This window comes from Leucoraja erinacea, chromosome 5 (genome assembly GCF_028641065.1).
Source record: "Leucoraja erinacea ecotype New England chromosome 5, Leri_hhj_1, whole genome shotgun sequence".
NCBI classification, from domain to species: Eukaryota; Metazoa; Chordata; class Chondrichthyes; order Rajiformes; family Rajidae; genus Leucoraja; species Leucoraja erinaceus.
The window spans coordinates 51674897-51694112 of NC_073381.1; the positions used below are offsets into that span (position 1 = coordinate 51674897).

The following is a 19216-nucleotide window of genomic DNA, read 5'->3' on the forward strand; positions in this document are numbered from 1 at the left end:
CTTTTATATGTTGAAGAGAAAACTGAAGGGGACTAGCCCCCAAAATAAGCATAAGCTAAATATGGTTGCAATACAGGCCTGACAGAACATCACCAGCAACTGGTGATGTCAATGAATCACAGACTTCAAGCAGTCATTGCATGCAAAGGATATTCAACAAAATACTAAACATGACTACTTGCATGTACATGACATTGTTGTGTCCCAAACATTATGGTGCCCTGAAATGGGGGGAACTATGTATAAACACTGCTGTAATTTCTACATGGTGAAACCAAAATGTATAAAAATGTGATTTTTTCCATTACAAATCTCAAATTGTGGAGTACAGAGGCAAATAAATAAATGATGGGTCTTTGTCCCAAACATTATGGAGGGCACTGGATTTGAACCAGATCATTTGCAGAATTTAATCAGTGAAGCTTCTCTATCAAAAGCAGAAAAGCCATCCTTGAATCAGCATCAATCATGCTGCCTGCCTGCCTGCCTGGCCAAGAAAAGTTGATCAGTTTCAATAAAGAACCAGTGTACAGGATTTAAATTGCTTTCTTTGGCTTCCTACTGTATATATTAACAAATGATCCTATTATTAGTGCCAACAAGGTTACATCCAACATGATGCAGCTTTTCTTTACAGATTATGCTCTGGAAAGTTAATTGCTTAAATGGTGACAATTAATTTTAGAACAGGGTATGCAAATTATGCCATTTGCAAAATACAACTGTGGTGTTATATTACTGTACTAAAGCAATTCAAATTAATCATTGCTCTTGTTCAATAGCTCCTCCAAGTGGTGTTCATAATTTAGCCTTCATCAGCTGAGGGCAGCCCATATGAATCATAAGGGTTCCTTTGTCTGTTCAGTCTGATGCCTTGAAACTCATGGGATCAGAAGTATATGTTCAGGAAGGGCACTGTATACCAATGTGACTGGTAGACATGGCTTGACAGTGGTACATTTAGAAGGAATGCAACAACAGAATTTACCCAAGATTGATGGAGGAAAAGCAATTTTGATTCAGGTTCCACTGGCAAATATTTAATTGCTTGCAAAGTTATGGATGATTGAAATGTCATTGCTAAAAAGCAGTAAAACACTGAGCAGCTGTTTGATTTGCCAAGCAGCACAAAAAAAAAAATTCTGCCCTACCTTCAGTGTCAATGTATTATTAACGCATGAACAAGCAAGGTTTATATATCGACTTTATATTTCTGGTCCAGGGGTGGACATGAAACCACGACCTTCTGATTCAGAGGAGAGTAGGTATGAAGATGACACAAGGTCTGACGTTTCCTTTTCAATCTGCACTTTGTTCAACTCAAATTATGTCATGTTTACATTCTGCTGGTTCAGAGTCAGGGCAAACATTAAACCATTTTGAACCAATGCCAGACTTGTATGAATGCCCTCTTGGAGAGGAAACTCATGCTTTCGTCAGAAACATGCATTGAAAGCATTTGTAACGTTTGAACCTTCAGTACAATTATTATTGCTTTGAGACCAGGAGATAAATGGCAATTTTCCTTGAGATCACACGACACAAATCAGTGACTTCACAAGAGTCAGCCAACATTTGGAAAAAAAAGATAAACTGATAATGAAAGAAAAAAAAGATTGCACACTACATCAACAAGCCAAATCAGGAGCGAGACCAGCAATGCAGCAAGATGGAGAAGCCCACTTTCTACACGAACCATACGATTTTGCATTTTGTTTTCACTCAATTTGCTGTTTCACATAATTTGTACCATTGCCTAAGCTAACCACATACCCACAAACCTTTCCAATCTTTCATTTCCTTATGTGAACAACGTGATTTGACTTGGCCAAATGAAATAAGTTACAAACGTAAGCAAGAAACCATGTCCTATAATTAAATAACTAAAAATAAAATGCCTGGATATTTGTCCAATTTACATTTTGTCTACAATGAGCAATTTGTGTTTTAAGGTTCTACAACCTCAGGAGCCTGCGGACTTAACATAGTGGAGTTTGCGATCCCTTAGTTAGGGATCAACTTCTGGAGCTCCAAGCCGCAGGAGCTTTAACCGCCCCGATCACGGGAGCTTTGATCGCCCCGACTGCGGATGGTTCGACTGCCCTGACCACGGGGAAAGGATGAAGTTAATTTTGCATGTAGTTGTGTCTTGATTTTGCATGTAGTTGTGTGTCTTGCTGCTTTTCTGGTATGACTGTATGGCAAATCAAATTCTTTGTATGTTCTTACATACTTAGCAATAAATTCTTTGCATCTTGTATCTTGTATCTAGCTGCGTGACCTTTCTATTCAAATCCATATTTGGAAAATACCAACAAATTTTCCTACTCGCCAGGCTTATCGAAGACATTAGCAGAAATTCTTGAACCAGTTTGGCAGCATTCACTTGCAATTAAAAATAGTTGTACACAGTGGAATTGAGAAAGAAGCAAAAAACAAGTTGCTGGACAAACTCAGTGGATCACAAAGTAGCATTTTTGAAGGCAATTGAAGGTCAAGATTTTGGGTCAAGACCCTGCATCAGGACAGAGTAAAGGGGAGACACCCAGTATAAAGAGGCGAGTGGGAGAGGTGCATCCAGGTGAGGAGGAGGTACTGTGCAGATAGAGCTGGGTGTAGGGAGAAAGGGGTGAGATAGCAACAGAAGTAGGGATGTGACAAGTGGAAACAAAAGGTTTCAGGTTATGGAATCAGATAAGAAAGAAAGATGCTAAGTGGAACAAAATAAGAGAGGAATGGTGGATCCACCCAGTGGGTGATGTAGTTTGAACCCGGTGAGGGAGGGGAAATAAACTGGGGAACAGGGGATTGGGAGGAATGTTTTGAAAGAAGGTGGTGTGTGAGAGGATCTGGGGAAAATTACCAGGAGACAGATAGGATCGGGTGCAGGCTTCGTGAAACTGGAGAATTCATTGTTCTGTTGGGTTGGAGTCGGCCCAGATGGAAACTCGTTTGCATTTGATCGCAAGCTGGCAGTGGAGGGGATGATGGACGGACAGTTCTGGGAGAGGAGTTAAATTGGGTTGTAACCAGGAACTCATCATGACATTCCAAACAAACGCAAGTACTTGGTAAATCGATAATTCAGAATACAGTTGCACTTAGTCTTTGTCAACAGGTTCTCACCCCACCAGCTTCCGCATCCAGCACAACATTCTTCGTAATTTCTGCCAGTTAAAACACAATTTTATCACCAGTCACATTTTCCACTCCCCGCCCATCTGTCATGACCACTCTTTCCATGACCACCTGATTCGCTCATTCTTTCCACCTATCCTTGGTCACGCTGCAGTACTTTTCCCTGCAGCCATAGGAGGTTTAATATCAGAGTCTACACTTTGACCCTCACCTCCACCCAGAGAGATGAACAGCTCACCTCCACCCAGGAGACACAGAAATTCACCTGCACCTGCTCCAACCTGTCTGTTGTGTTCAGTGCTCTCACTGTGACCTACTCTACATCAGCAAGACCAAATTAGATGACTACTTTGCCGACCACCTTTACTCTGCCCACATTATTCCCTCGAGTTCCTGGTTGCCAGTTATTTTAACAATTTCTTTTCCCACAACAACTGTCCGTCCTCGGTGTTGCCCACTTTCTAGACAAGACCAAAAGAACACTTGAGGGACAACACCTCATACTTCATCTGGCCAATCCACAACCCAATAGCCTGAACGTTGAATTTCCCAATTTCAGCTAATCTGCATCCCCTCCCTCTCCTCCTGATCAAACCAGGTCCTCTCATATGGCCCATTCTTTGCAAACATCTTCTCAATGGTTCTTTATTGCCAAATATGCACAATCACAAAACAAAGTCACCATATTTTGGCACCATTCCCATAGAAAAAGCAAACCCCTGGTGCCCAGTTTCTTCCTCCTTCACCACTAACTATTACCCTCACACCATACTGCGTCCTACGTTCCCTCCCACCACTGTTCCCATCTGCTCAGTACCCCCGTTTCTACTTCCACCCAGCATATTTATTTCTTATCAGATTCCATAAACTGCAACCCTTTGCTGATTTAACTAACCATCTCCCTACTTCTGTCGCCATCTCCACCCTTTCATTCTCCATCTGCCCAACAACAACATTTCATCTGAATCCACTTTAATTGTTTCCAGCTCCTGCCTCACCCACACTTCTTTCTAGTGGCACCTGCCCTTTGCACTCCCAGTCCTGACACAGTCTCAACACGAAACAGCGACCATCCCTTTGCCTCCACAGATGCTCCTGACCCATAAGTTCATCCAAAAGCTCATTTTCTGCTGCAGATTCCAGCTGTCTCATTTCTCTTCAGCTAATCCATATGTGGGCAGTGGATAAACAAATTATGATCTAAATTTTCATGGATTGTGCATTTCACTCATTTTCTCTTAATTGAACGAACTTTAAGTATATTTTGAAAATTACTAGCTTTCAATGGTAATAATATCTTACCTCTTCAACTATTTCAATGACATCTCCGATTTTTATTTCCAACTCATCCTCATTTTGGGGTACGTAATCAAATGTTGCTTCACAAAGTCGCTTTTTCGATCTTCCTGTTGGGATGGATGCACCGGAAATTATATTTCATACTGTTTGAAAACATTTCATATTGTATAGTATAAAGGGCCTGTCCCACTAACACGACTTTTCAGTGACTGTCACACACACACCCACCAAAGGCGGGGGTAGGGAAAGCAGGGGAGCGCTGTCTGAAATTCACACCCGCAAAGAACAGGAAGGTAATAGACGGCAGGCACAGTTATGGCAAGTCCTTTAGAGAGCGCGGAGAGGGGGAGAAAAGGGGGGTGGAGAAGGAGTGGAGGCACTTTTAAGAAGCCAGACAACTTTTAATCAAGTTTAGCGGGCATTTAATATTATCGGTCGGTTTTCCTTCATTCTGAACACTCCAATGAGCCAATTAAAATGTCCAGTCAGTAATGGAGATTGCCTACGGCTACCTCGACTGCCTAGCGACCCCACTCCACTGCACTACAAGTTCAAAAGAACCATGCCGACCAATTTTTACTCGCGGAAAAATTTTCAGCATACTCAACCAAACTGTATGCGGGAACTTCCCTCGAGCATGAAGGAGAGTTCCAGTGACCTCCTAGGACCACGTGTCGACCATGCTGCGAGTTTGAGTTGAGCGCAAACTCTTCTAAACTCGTAAATTAGGTCACTGCAGTGGGACAGGCCCTTAACTTATGATACAAAGCTAGAATCCTTCTCAGAATCAAGTCTTAGGAAAGCTGGAATTGAATAACATAGCAATTTGGCATACAAAATAGATCATACCACTAAATTATAGTACTATCATACTTTTCCAACTCCATAAATGCATGGTTCCAAATCTATTTTGAAATTTATCTAATTTTAGCTTCTCAGATCAATTACAATTAGTTCAATTGAGCAAACACCTGCCAATGTTTAATTCTAAAAGATCAATGTTTTTGAAGTTCAAAACTTGAAGAGTTTTGTAAATGCTTGTAACGACTCTGGATCTTAACTTAATTATTTAATTCCACTTCAAAAAAATCAACTTTATATTTTCCACGCAGTTTCACCTCAACTTTATGCATGCCAAATGGGAATTTTTAACATAAGCACACTTTTCAGTAATCAAGGGGAATTTAATGGAATCTAAAAAGTAATAAAATGTGAAATCCCCAGAAAAATGAAAAACATGACTGATGTACAGAATGAACATTGCCTGCCTAATTACTTTATTTTACTTCGGCGTCACGTGAGTGACTACGTGAAGAACTTCGCCAGGACGCATGCGTGTCATATCGCTACACGCATTGCGAAACGTCAGACGCGGTGGAAGGACGTTCCTCCGCGGCAGCAGTTTAAAAGCCGCTAATTGCAGGTAAGGGTTTACTCTGCGGTCTTTTTTGTTTCCTTTCCCAACTACAGGCAGGGAAATGGAGAAAACAAAGAAGACAAGGGCTGCGACAAAGCTGGTGAGGGAGGACCGTGGAGTAGCGGGCAGCCAGCAAGAGCAGCAGCACTTGGATCATCTGTAGTGGGATCAGTTGTGCCCGATGCCGCCGCCGCACCAGCCAAATCCACGCGGCCGGGCGGCAAGGCAAAATACAAATCTAACAACGTCGTGGACTCGGAGGAGTCCGACTTTGAAACACCGCGGGCGGCCAGTGACCGAGAGCGCTGGAACCGGATGGAGCGGTGTGTGGAGCATTTGCTTCAACGTGACAGACTCCGGGAGATGGAGTCTGGCCACTGTGGGCCCTATGACAAACCCACAGCAGTACCTTCTCAAGGGCTGCATAGTGTTTCCACCTCACCGGAAGGGAGCACTGCGGGTCAGTTCTGGGCTGACCTGGAAGAGGGGTCCGCAGAAGAACAGATAAGTGTGCATGGGGTGCGAGAAAAAGAGAACTTGCTGGACATGGTGGCCAATTTTATACAGCCGGAACAGACTGGGAAAAATCTGGAGCCAAAGCTTGCTAACAGTATTGACTATATGTCATTAAACCAGTTACAAGAGCAGGCTGTACTGGACACCACAGGAAGACATCTGGCACCGGGCAATTGCATTTCCCTGAACGTTCCAATTATCAACAACCGTATATGGAAACACATCGGAACAGGGGTCAGGAGTATGGATGTAAAATTACAAAAAGTACTGAAATTACTGACCGCAGGGATAACAGCATTTGCCCGTACAGTGGACGACAGGAATATGTCCCAGGACCAACAAGATGCGCTGGCATTATTCTGTAACACCCAGCATGAAATAAATAACATCAGGAAAAGTGCCATACAACCCACACTGAACCCAAAATTTGCGGGACTGTGCAAACCTGGGGCCACAAAACCACCAATTCTCTTGTTCGGTGGCAACCTATCGAAGCAGGTAAAAGAGCTTGATGAGGAAGCCAAAACCTTGGGATTAATAAAAGGAACAGCAACAAAAACCGACTACAGCCAAAGACAGCATCCCTACGCACACACCAGCAGAACTGGTGAAACCTCGAAGGCACGGTTTTCCAAACATGAGTCTTTTTTAGGCCATGGCCCAGGCCGGCCTTCTTGGAAGATGCGGGGAACCCCAATGCCAACACCAACCAACCCGAAAAACCAGGCACCAGCGCAACAACAGCGGAAGAACTACAAAAATAAGTAAACCTGCCACTGGTAACAATGGAGGTAGGTGGGTCTGGTTCCCTAAAAGATATGGAGAGCATGGAGGTTGGGGGGAGACTTCACTGGTTTTTGAATGCATGGAGCATGCTGACAACCGATACTTACATCTTAAACAGCATCCAGGGATATACAATAGAGTTTATACATGAGTACAGCCCTCCAGTTCAACATAGACCGAACCGAGTGTTCGTGCTCTCTGATAAAGAAAAATCAGAGGCACAAGCTGAACTGGAGCGGCTTTACATAAAAGGTGTAATTGAGATAACTCAACACGAACCATTCGAATTCGTGTCCAATATTTTTACCATAACCAAAAAAGATGGTGGTTGTTGCATCATCATAGATCTGACAAAATTGAATACATTTGTACAATATATTCACTTTAAAATGGAAACCTTTGTTACTGCTAAACAATTAATTTCCAAAGGTTACTTCATGGCCAGCATCGATTTAAAAGATGCTTACTATTCAGTACCCATAGGAGGTGACCACAGATGTTACTTAAAATTCAACTGGATGGGACAACTCTAGCAATATAAAGCACTGCCAAATGGGCTATCATCAGCCCCCAGGCTGTTCACGAAAATCTTAAAACCAGCCCTAGCATTTCTATGGAAACGTAATCACATGGTTATGGCATATTTAGATGACATACTCAGAGTGGGCATAACTTTGAAATGGGCCATACAAACTGTAACAGCCACAAAACAGTTATTTGAAAAAATGGGATTTATCATCCATCCAGTTAAATCTAAACTAACATCGTCCACTACTATGGACTATTTGGGATTCACCATTGACTCAGTTCGCATGACGGTGATACTACCTAAGGGAAAGGCTAGAGATTTAATAGAGGCTTGCAATAACCTCATTGACATCAGAAATCCATCTATCAGATTCGTAGCAAAAGTAATTGGTAAAATGGTGGCTGCTTTCCCAGCCACACAATTTGGACCTCTACATTACCAAAGCTTCCAGAGAGCTAAAATACAAGCTCTCAAAATCAATGCAGGTCACTTTGACAGACCTATGAGACTACCAATCCAAGCCAAAACGGAACTAAAATGGTGGATAGACAACCTCTGGTTTTGTTCCGACCCAATCATTGTCAGTAACCCTTCTATGGTACTACAAACCGATGCCAGTGCACTTGGGTGGGGAGCCACCAATACCATCACCACCTGTGGAGGTGGATGGACAGCACAGGAGGCATCTTTCTTACTCACACTGGGCATAAACTACTTGGAAATGTTGGTTGCATTCCATGGCCTTAAGTCATATTGTACTGGGTCATCTCACCAGCATGTTAGATTACAAATAGACAATACCACCGTGGTAGCATACATCAACCACATGGGTGGTAACAAATCGATATCATGTGACAATCTCGCTAATACAATTTGGCAGTGGTGCATCCAGAGAGATATTTGGATATCAGCCACTTACCTACCAGGGAGACTAAATTTAGTGGCAGACACCAGGTCACGCAAATTTAATGAAAACACCGAATGGATGTTGAACAAAATGTTATTTTCTGATATTACAGCAAAATATGGAACACCAGATATCGATCTATTCGCATCCAGACTAAACAACCAGATGTTTCATGTAACTACGTTTCATGGGAACCAGACCCTGAGGCAGCAGCAACAGATGCATTTTCGCTGCATTGGGGGAAATTGTTTATCTATGCATTCCCTCCTTTCTGCCTCATCAGTCGGGTATTAAGGAAAATACAACAAGACTCTGCGTCTGGTATTTTGGTAGTACCCGATTGGCCTACACAACCATGGTTCCCAGTGGTGCAAAACATGGTATTAGAACCATGTATTACCATCCCAAAGAATAAAGCCCTAACTTGTTCAACCTTTCTCTGTAACTTAGTTGCTTAGTAGTAACTCCTCATAAAATACAGATCAAACTTCAAACTGGTAAGTTCTCGTTTAATCTTACTATTTTAAATTACATTTAAGAGGACAATGAAAGACTGCAACAGGAAGAGATTTTTTTTTAAATGCAAAGCCACACTATGTTACTGCACTGATGTTCAACTGCAATAGCAACATTTGCTGTCATGTATTTTCTCCAAATTTTATGGCAAAATATTATTTTTGAAGACTAAAATAGACTGGCACAGCATTTGGGGCAAATCCTGTTGGTATTCAACAATTGAAACTGCAGCAATTCACAGATTCCCCTGCAGGCACTGTCAAATGCACACGCTCAGGGCTTGCTGACAATTCCCAAAATTAAATCTGACATTTCAGTCTTTATTTGGAGATAGAGCACGGAACAGGCCCTTTGGCCCACTGGGTCCACACGGACTATCGATCATTCATTCACACTCACTTTACGTTGTCCCTATTTTCTCATCCACTCCCAAAACATTACAGGTGTTTTCTTTAAAACAGAAGGCAAATAACCTGAAAACACACACGACTTTAGGATTTTTAGTTTATTTAGTTTAGAGATACAGCGTGGAAACAGACCCTTTGGCTCACCGAGTCCGCGCCAACATGTGATCAATCACCCTGTACACTAGCACTATCTTACACACTAGGGACAATTTTCAATTTTTACCGAAGCCAATTAACCTACAAACCTGTACATCTTTAGGATGTGGGTGGAAACCGGAACACCCAGAGGAAACTAACACAGTCATAGAGGAAACATGCAAACTCCACACCGACGGCATCCACAGTCAGGATCAAACCCAGGTCTCTCCAACCGAGGCAGCAGCTCTACTGTGCTGCAGTCTACTGCTAGAGTCCACACAACTCTCATGACTTTGGTTAGAAAATGTGTTGGAGAATAAAGAAAACGTTTTTTTTGTTTAAGCCGTCACTAACGAATACAAAAAACAATGCTAGAATGTAAAAGTGAAAAGAATATTGAAATGCTGGGCAAGGTGGGTAGCATCTGGGGAGAGATAAACTCAACAGATGTTGTTAATTTGCTACATTTCCAGCATTTTCTGCTTTCATAACCCTTATTAATAATTTATTTGATCTCTCTCAATAATTCTATGAGATACAAGCTGAAAGGACTGGGGAAAAAAAACATGCTTCTCACCAACAGAAGCTAAAAAGGTGTGTAATTATTTCAAGTACATACAAGTAAATAAACATTGAAGGATAGTGCCTTTGTGATTGCATCAGGTCTTTACTAGAACTACTCAACTGATCATGCTTTCCTAACCACTGTCTCATGCAGTGCCCACAATGTTATTCACCTGGTTCTACCTAAACATTTATCATTTATCAACTTCCCCACCCAATCACCATTATCCTGCGATTGCCTTCCAGTCCATAAATATAACAAAAATGAATATTCAATAACCGAGTAAGTACAACAACAGGTAGAATCCCAAAGATGCAGAGTTCAGGTTCCAACAACTTATCAGCTATAAATTGGACAAACACTTGAGATTTAAAAGACAACAAGTGAACGGGTTCTTTTCACAACGGCAGGCAGTGACTAGTGGGATACCGCAAGGCTCAGTGCTGGGACCCCAGCTATTTACAATATATATTAATGATTTGGACGAGGGAATTGAATTCAACAACTCCAAGTTTGCAGATGTCACGAAGCTGGGGGGCAGTGTTAGCTGTGAGGAAGATGCTAGGAGGCTGCAAAGTGGCAGATAGGTTGGGTGAGAGGGCAAATGCATGGCAGATGCAGTATAATGTGGATAAATGTGAGGTTATCCACTTTGGTGGCAAAAACAGGAAAGTAGACTATTATATGAATGGTGGCCGATTAGGAAAAGGGGAGATGCAACATGACCTGGGTGTCATGGTACACCAGTCATTGAAAGTAGGCATGCAGGTGCAGCAGGCAGTGAAGAAAGCAAATGGTATGTTAGCATTCATAGCAAAAGGATTTGAGTATAGGAGCAGGGAGGTTCTACTGCAGTTGTACAGGGTCTTGGTGAGACCACACCTGGAGTATTGTGTACAGTTTTGGTCTCCTAATCTGAGGAAAGACATTCTTGCCATAGAGGGAGTACAGAGAAGGTTCATCAGACTGATTCCTGGGATGTCAGGACTTTCATATGAAGAAAGACTGGATAGACTCGGTTTGTACTCGCTAGAATTTAGAAGATTGAGGGGGGATCTTATAGAAATTATATTTCAAAATTCTTAAAGGGTTGGACAGGCTAGATGCAGGAAGATTGTTCCCGATGTTGGGGAAGTCCAGAACAAGGGGTCACAGTTTAAGGATAAGGGATTAGCCGGTCTCCTCTCCATCCACAAGTCCAACCTCCGCAGTTTTGGGGACAGAGCCTTCTCCAGGGCAGCTCCCAGGCTCTGGAACTCCCTCCCCCAACTGATCCGCAATTCTGTGTCCCTCACCATCTTCCAGTCCCGCCTCAAGACCCATCTCTCCACCTCTGTCTATCCTTAGCCCCACGTCCCCCTCCCTTTTCATCTGTGCATTAATTGCCTCATATTGTGTTTTGTATTGAATTCTGTCTTTACTTTGTGTACTAGTCATGTCTCTACTATTTATTTAATTCCCCTTACATGTTTTTCCTCTACCTGCTAAATTTTTGTAAGGTGTCCTTGAGGCTCTTGAAAGGCGCCCATAAATAAAATTTCTTCTTATTATTATTATTTTAGGACCGAGATGAAAAAAACATTTTTCACACAGAAAGTGGTGAATCTCTGGAATTCTCTGCCACAGAAGGTAGTTGAGGCCAGTTCATTGGCTATATTTAAGTTAGATGTGGCCCTTGTGGCTAAGGGGATCAGGGGGTATGGAGATAAGGCAGGTACGGGATACTGAGTTGGATGATCAGCCATGATCATATTGAATGGCAGTGCAGGCTCGAAGGGCCGAATGGCCTACTCCTGCCCCTATTTTCTATGTTTCTGTGTTTCTAACAATGTTCATGACTGGCCAATTAAATGTCTCACATGGAATTGCTTATATCAGACAACTGATATTTATTTATGCTTTCGGCATGCTGGGACATATTTTTAAAAATCCCTTATCACCTCATGCAACAGCTTTCGCAATTAAGCCAGTCAACAGTCATACAGTACTGGCAGCTTGGCAAATCCAAACATGCAGATTAACATTAAGGATTCATTTTGATTACATTGGTACTCTTGAAACAAAACCAATTCTGAATATTTGTAAACAGGTATTAAAGACACCTAGATTTTAAAATGTTAGCTTTCATTAAAAAAATATTTAAGAATAGATAATTCTTAATAAGTGACATATTTTTCCATGGGAGGGGAATAAAAAAAATAACAAGAGGGTAAGTTTAAGGTGAGAGCGGAAAAGATTTAAAAGGGACCCAATGGGGAACTTTGCCACAATGAGGATAATGTTTAAGGAGGTGTCCCACTGCGGCGACGTAATCAACAAGTTCAGACGACTGTCTTCGCCCTTCACGGTCGAGGGCACTCGCCTAACGAACCTTGAGTTGGATCGACCGTCATCGATGAAAGAAAGAAAAACACACACACACACCGCAAAGGCGGGGGGGGGAGCGCTGTCTGAAATTCACACCCGCAATGAAGAGGAAGGTAAAAGGCGGCTGCACAGTGTACGGTAAGTCCTTTAAGTCCTTTAGAGAGTGTGGGGGGGGGGGGGGGGGGGGGGGGGGGGGGGGGGGGGGGGGGGAGACACTTTTAAGAAGTCAGACAACGTTTAATAAAATTTAGCGGGCATTTAACCTACCGGTCTGTTTTCCTGGGCCCTGAAAACTCCAATGAGCTGCCCTTGACTGCCTGTAACTACACAGCGACCCCACTCCACTGCACTACGAGTTCAAAAGACCCATGCCGACCAATTTTTACTTGCGGAACATTTTTCAACATGCTGAAGAATGTTCAGCGACCTAGCTGAGGTCGCAAGTATTCGGGAACTTCCCTCGAGCATGAAGGAGAGTTCCAGTGACCTCATTGGACCTCCCAGGACCACGTGTCGACCATGCTGGGAGTTTGAGTCGAGGGCAAACTCTTCTAAACTCGCAGATTAGGTAGCCGCAGTGGTACAGCCCCTTTATATGGAATGAGCTGCCAGAGGTGATGAGGCAGGCACAATAACAACATTTAAAAGATCTTGAGGTACAAGAGGCAGCTATGGTTTCAGAGTAGTCCAAAATAACAAGTAAGTAAGTTTAAGTAAGTAAGTTTATTGGCCAAGTATTCACATACAAGGAATTTGCCTTGGTGCTCGGCCCACAAGTAACAACATGGCATACAGTGACAGTTACGAATGACTCAGAAAACACTAAACATTAATAATAATAAAACATTAATGATAAAACACCATTAATCAAGCATGTGAACCAACAAAATACCAGATCAAAGGGAGGCTGCAGATTTTTGGCTGAGTAGAGCAACTACTCGTGGATAAAAACTGTTTTTATGTCTGGCTATGGCAGCTTTGACAATCCGCAGACGCCTTCCAGAGGGAAATGATTCAAAGAGTTTGTGGCCAGGGTGAGAGGGGTCAGGGATGATCTTGCCCACTCGCTTCCCAGCCCTTGCAGTGTACAGTTCATCAATGGAGGGAAGGTTGCAGCCAATAACCTTCTCTGCTGATCGGACGACTCGCTGCAGCCTCCAGGTGTCGTGCTTGGTGGCTGAGCCAAACCAGACCATGATGGAGAAGGTGAGAACAGACACTAGGATGGCCGTGTAGAATTGGACCATCATTACCTGTGGCAGATTGTGCAAGGGGTGCAACTTGAAGATAGAGGCCAAATGCAGAGGGCAAATATCCAATGTGAGTGAAGAACCTCTTGATTTTGAAAGCAGCAGAGGGGTTGAGCAAGAGAAAATCATAACTGAATTACAAAACTGATGATAGCATTTAATGTATTCTCAATTATGAGAACGTTTGATTCTAAGGATTCAACCATATTGCTTTGTGAAAAAATCACCATTGGTTTGGGAGTGCAATGATCAAAGATTTGAAGATAGCTTGCATTGCAAATAATCCACATAACTATCCATTTGCCATTCCAAAATTCCACAGCAATCAGAAGACCTGTCAGACACCTCTTAGTTCGGCAACTTCAAAACAGATTCTCAATCTATTTTGTGTACAAGCCCCAGTGATGCCAAAACATCAGATTTGTTGGAAAGTAATCCAATGAAATGAATTAAATCTTGCAGGACCTTATGCAGGACTAAGAGATTCATTACTCATAATAGAGAGCTGAGAAACTGTAGGCATATGACACTTAATGATTTTGTGCAAATTCAATGGAAGAAAATATTATGTGTGTGTGCGCGTGTGAAGAGTGGAAGTGAAAACTGCCCCTAGTCAATGAATAGCTTATTCCAGGTTTTAATATGGCTTTCCTGTAATGATCAGATGATTATTCAAACCAATGGAAGGCTTTATGCTGCTCAGGGAATGCAGCAGCCAGAGTTTTCACCTTGTTCAGGATTAGGAAATCACGTCCATATGTACGCGTTTGCAAGGAATCAGGCACGTACAGGACCAAACTTGCCCACCGTCAAACAAATGTTTTAATATTTCTTCCTACTTAAAAAAAGGTAGAAGATCCCCAAAGGTTAATTTACTGCTTAAGCAAACCATCAGTAAAACAAAACCTTTTGAAGCCTAAAATTAATTTATATCCTCTCATTTTAGAAATCTGCAAAAAAATCTGACTCCAGCCTTGGAATCTGTATTTGTTGATCCCATCAGCATCTGACAACGTAGAGACAAGAGACTGCAGAAGCTGGAATCTAAAGCAAAATCAGACCAGACACGTTATCTGTCTATTTCCTTCCAAACAGAGAGTACACAAAAGGCGAATAGAATGAATTGTCCCAAACCAAGATATCACCGATCTATATCATCGAGAAATACTGCCTGACCCACTGAGTTACTCCAGAACATTGTTGTTGCTCAGGCAAATATGATGCTCCCCTTTGTGTCTAGATTACTAGAATTTAACAAAACCGAAGCTTTCCTAAGGCCACTGAAATACAATACAATACAATATTTATTGTCATTTGAACCTCAGTGAGGCTCAAATGAAACTCTGTTTCTACAGCCATACAAACAAAAAACGATTACTACTAGACACACAAACAATTTAATTCACACAAACATCCATCACAGTGAACCTCCTCCTCACTGTGATGGAAGGCAAAGTATTTTCTCTCCCCTGCTCTCCATTTTTCTCCCGATGTTGAAGACCCAGGCGGGCGATGGTAAGTCCTAGGGCCATTTTAGGCCGCGCCGGGCGATGTACGGCCCCGCTCCAGGTCCAAAAGTCACAAGTTGGAGCCCCCGGCGGGCGCTGGAATATCCCACGGCCATTTAAAGCTGCGCCGGGCGATGTACGGCCCCGCTCCAAGATGCACCAGTTCTTGTGATTCACCAGTGTATCACAAGCAGCAGTGAAACAAGACTGCAGTGCGTTTGTCAGCATGATAAACTCACCACCACTCTTCACCTTCATTTACAACACATGTTCTCTGGACCCTTTAAAGGGGCCAATAGCCAAGTCCCCGGCTTTTCTGCCGTGCACACTTCACCGGCTGATTCACAGTGCCCTCCATAATGTTTGGGACAAAGACCCATCATTTATTTATTTGCCTCTGTTCTCCACAATTTGAGATTTGTAATAGAAAAAAAATCACATGTGGTTAACGTGCACATTGTCAGATTTTAATGAAGGCCATTTTTATACATTTTGGTTTTACCATGTAGAATTTAGAGCAGTGTTTATACTGAAGAGAGGTCAGGGACACCGATGGAGCCCCTGGCTGCTACAACTGTGGTAAGTGTGTCCAGGTTCAGCTCCTTAGGGACCGTGTTGGGGCACTGGAGAAGCAGATTGATGACCTCAGTGCCATCCAGGATAATGAGAGATTCCTGGACAGGACCCACAGTGAGGTTGTCATGCCAACGATACAGGAAGAACGAAGGTGTGTGACTGAGAAAAAGGGGAGTAACTGTGGAGTGCAGGAGACCCAGGTGGCTGTGCCTAATGAACATAGAAACATAGAAATTAGGTGCAGGAGTAGGCCATTCGGCCCTTCGAGCCTGCACCGCCATTTAATATGATCATGGCTGATCATCCAACTCAGTATCCCGTACCTGCCTTCTCTCCATACCCCCTGATCCCCTTAGCCACAAGGGCCACATCTAACTCCCTCTTAAATATAGCCAATAAACTGGCCTCAACTACCCTCTGTGGCAGAGAGTTCCAGAGATTCACCACTCTCTGTGTGAAAAAAAGTTCTCCTCATCTCGGTTTTAAAGGATTTCCCCCTTATCCTTAAGCTGTGACCCCTTGTCCTGGACTTCCCCAACATCGGGAACAATCTTCCTGCATCTAGCCTGTCCAACCCCTTAAGAATTTTGTAAGTTTCTATAAGATCCCCTCTCAATCTCCTAAATTCTAGAGAGTAAAAACCAAGTCTATCCAGTCTTTCTTCATAAGACAGTCCTGACATCCCAGGAATCAGTCTGGTGAACCTTCTCTGCACTCCCTCTATGGCAATAATGTCCTTCCTCAGATTTGGAGACCAAAACTGCACGCAATACTCCAGGTGTGGTCTCACCAAGACCCTATACAACTGCAGTAGAACCTCCCTGCTCCTATACTCAAATCCTCTTGCTATGAAAGCCAACATGCCATTCGCTTTCTTTACTGCCTGCTGCACCTGCATGCCTACCTTCAATGACTGGTGTACTATGACACCCAGGTCTCGCTGCATCTCCCCCTTTCCCAATCGGCCACCGTTTAGATAATAATCTGCTTTCCCGTTTTTGCCACCAAAATGGATAACCTCACATTTATCCACATTAAACTGCATCTGCCAAACATTTGCCCACTCACCCAGCCTATCCAAGTCACCTTGCAGTCTCCTAGCATCCTCCTCACACCTAACACTGCCCCCCAGCTTAGTGTCATCCGCAAACTTGGAGATATTGCCTTCAATTCCCTCATCCAGATCATTAATGAAACCAGGTAAGCCCTCTTGGGAGCTGTCAGGGGAGACGATGCTTCAAGTCCGAGTGGTGGACATGTCAGTGGCACCAATCCTAGAGATGGGACTCGACCAGCGAGACCAACATCGGGCAGAGCCATAGTGGTGGGTGACTCCATTGTCCGAGGTGCGGACAGGAGATTCTGTGGCGGCAGACAAGACTCGAGGATGGTCTGTTGCCCCCCTGGTGCCAGGGTTCAAGATGTCACAAACCAGATTCACAACATCCTCGAGAGGGAAGGTGAACAGCCGGCAGTAGTTGTGCACGTGGGCACAAATGACATCGGGAAGAAGAGGAAGGAGGTTCTGCAACGTGAGTTTACAGAGTTGGGAAGAAAACTGAAAAGCAGGACTTCTAGAGAGTGGTTATCTCTGGATTGCTTCCAGTACCTTGTGCTAGTGAGGGCAGGAACAAGGAGATAGGGGATCTGAATGTGTGGCTGAGGGGCTGGTGCAGGGAGCAGGGATTTAGATTTATAGACCACTGGGATCTCTTCTGGGGTAGGGGTGACCTGTACAAAAGGGACGGGTTACACCTTAACTGGAGGGGAACCGACATTCTGGCAGGCAGGTTTGCTAGGGCTACACGTGTGGGTTTAAACTAAATAGTGTGGGGGAGGGGTTGACAAATTGGGACTATAAAGATGGAGTTAAAGGGTAAGTGAGTATAGGAAAAGTTACAAAAGACTCCCGAATTAATGGGAAGGAAAGTTCGAGAAGAGATAAGAGAGTAAGGTGAGTGGTGCGAGAGGAGAGGTGAATACTGAGGTCAAATGTTGTATATGATTGCGCAAAGTATAAGAAATAAAGTGGATAAGCTTGAGGCTCAGTTAGAAATTGGCAAGAATGATGTTGTGGGAATTACAGAGACATGGCTGCAAGAGGGCCAGGGCTGGGAACTGAATATTCAAGGGTCTACCTCCTATCGAAAAGACAGACAGGTGGGCAGAGGGGGTGGAGTAGCTCTGTTGGTGAGGAATGAAATTCAGTCCCTTGCAAGGGGTGACACTGAAACAGGAGATGTGGAGTCAATATGGATAGAAGTAAGGAATTGTAAGGGTAAAGAGACCCTAATGGGACTTATCTACAGGCCCCCAAACAGTAGCCTGGATATAGGGTGCAAGTTGAATCAGGAATTAAAATTGGCATGTAGTACAGGTAATGCCACAGTTGTTATGGGAGATTTCAACATGCAGGTAGACTGGGAAAACCAGGTTGGTACCGGAGCCCAAGAAAGGGAGTTTGTGGAGTGCCTCCATGATGGATTCTTAGAGCAGCTTGTACTGGAGCCTACCAGGGAGAAGGCAATTCTGGATTTAGTGTTGTGTAATGAACCGCATTTGATAAGGGAACTTGAGGTTAAGGAGCCATTAGGAGGTAATGGCTCTTTAACCTACAATTTGAGAGGGAGAAGGGTAAATCGGAGGTGTCAGTGTACAGTTGAGCAAAGAGGACTATGGAGCCATGAGGGAGGAGCTGGCCAAAGTTGACTGGAAAGATACCCTAGCAGTTATGACAGTGGAACAACAATGGCAGGTATTTCTGGGAATAATACAGAAGGTGCAGGATCAGTTCATTCCAAAGAAGAAGAAAGATTCCAAGCGGAGTAAGGGGCGACCGTAGCTGACAAGGGATGTCAGGGACAGTGTCAAAATAAAAGAGAAGTAGTACAACGTAGCACAGATGAGCGAGAAGCCAGAGGATTGGGTAATGTTTAAAGAGCAACAGAAGATAACAAAAAAGGCAATACGGGGAGAAAAGATGTGGTACGAAGGTAAGCTAGCCAAGAATATAAAGGAGGATAGTAAAAGCTTCTTTAGGTATGTGAAGAGGAAAAAAATAGTTAAGACCAAAGTTGGACCATTGAAGACTGTAAAAGGATAAATTTATTATGGGGAACAATGAAATGGCAGATGAGTTGAACAGGTACTTTGGATCCGTCTTCACTAAGGAGGACACAAACAATCTCCCTGATGTATTAGTAGCCAGAGGATCTGGGGTGACGGAGGAACTGAAGGAAATCCACATTAGGCAGGAAATGGTGTTGGGTAGACTGATGGGACTGAGGGCTGATAAAT

The 19216-nt window shown here is 43.3% G+C and overlaps 1 protein-coding gene across 1 annotated transcript in view; it reads right to left on the bottom strand.

The window, feature by feature from the left end:
* cd2ap (CD2-associated protein) overlaps positions 1-19216 on the bottom strand; it is a 163847-nt gene that overhangs the window by 69710 nt on the left and 74921 nt on the right. Inside the window, 1 exon segment of the mRNA XM_055635595.1 lies at positions 4441-4544. Within this exon segment, the coding sequence (XP_055491570.1) occupies positions 4441-4544 (104 nt within the window).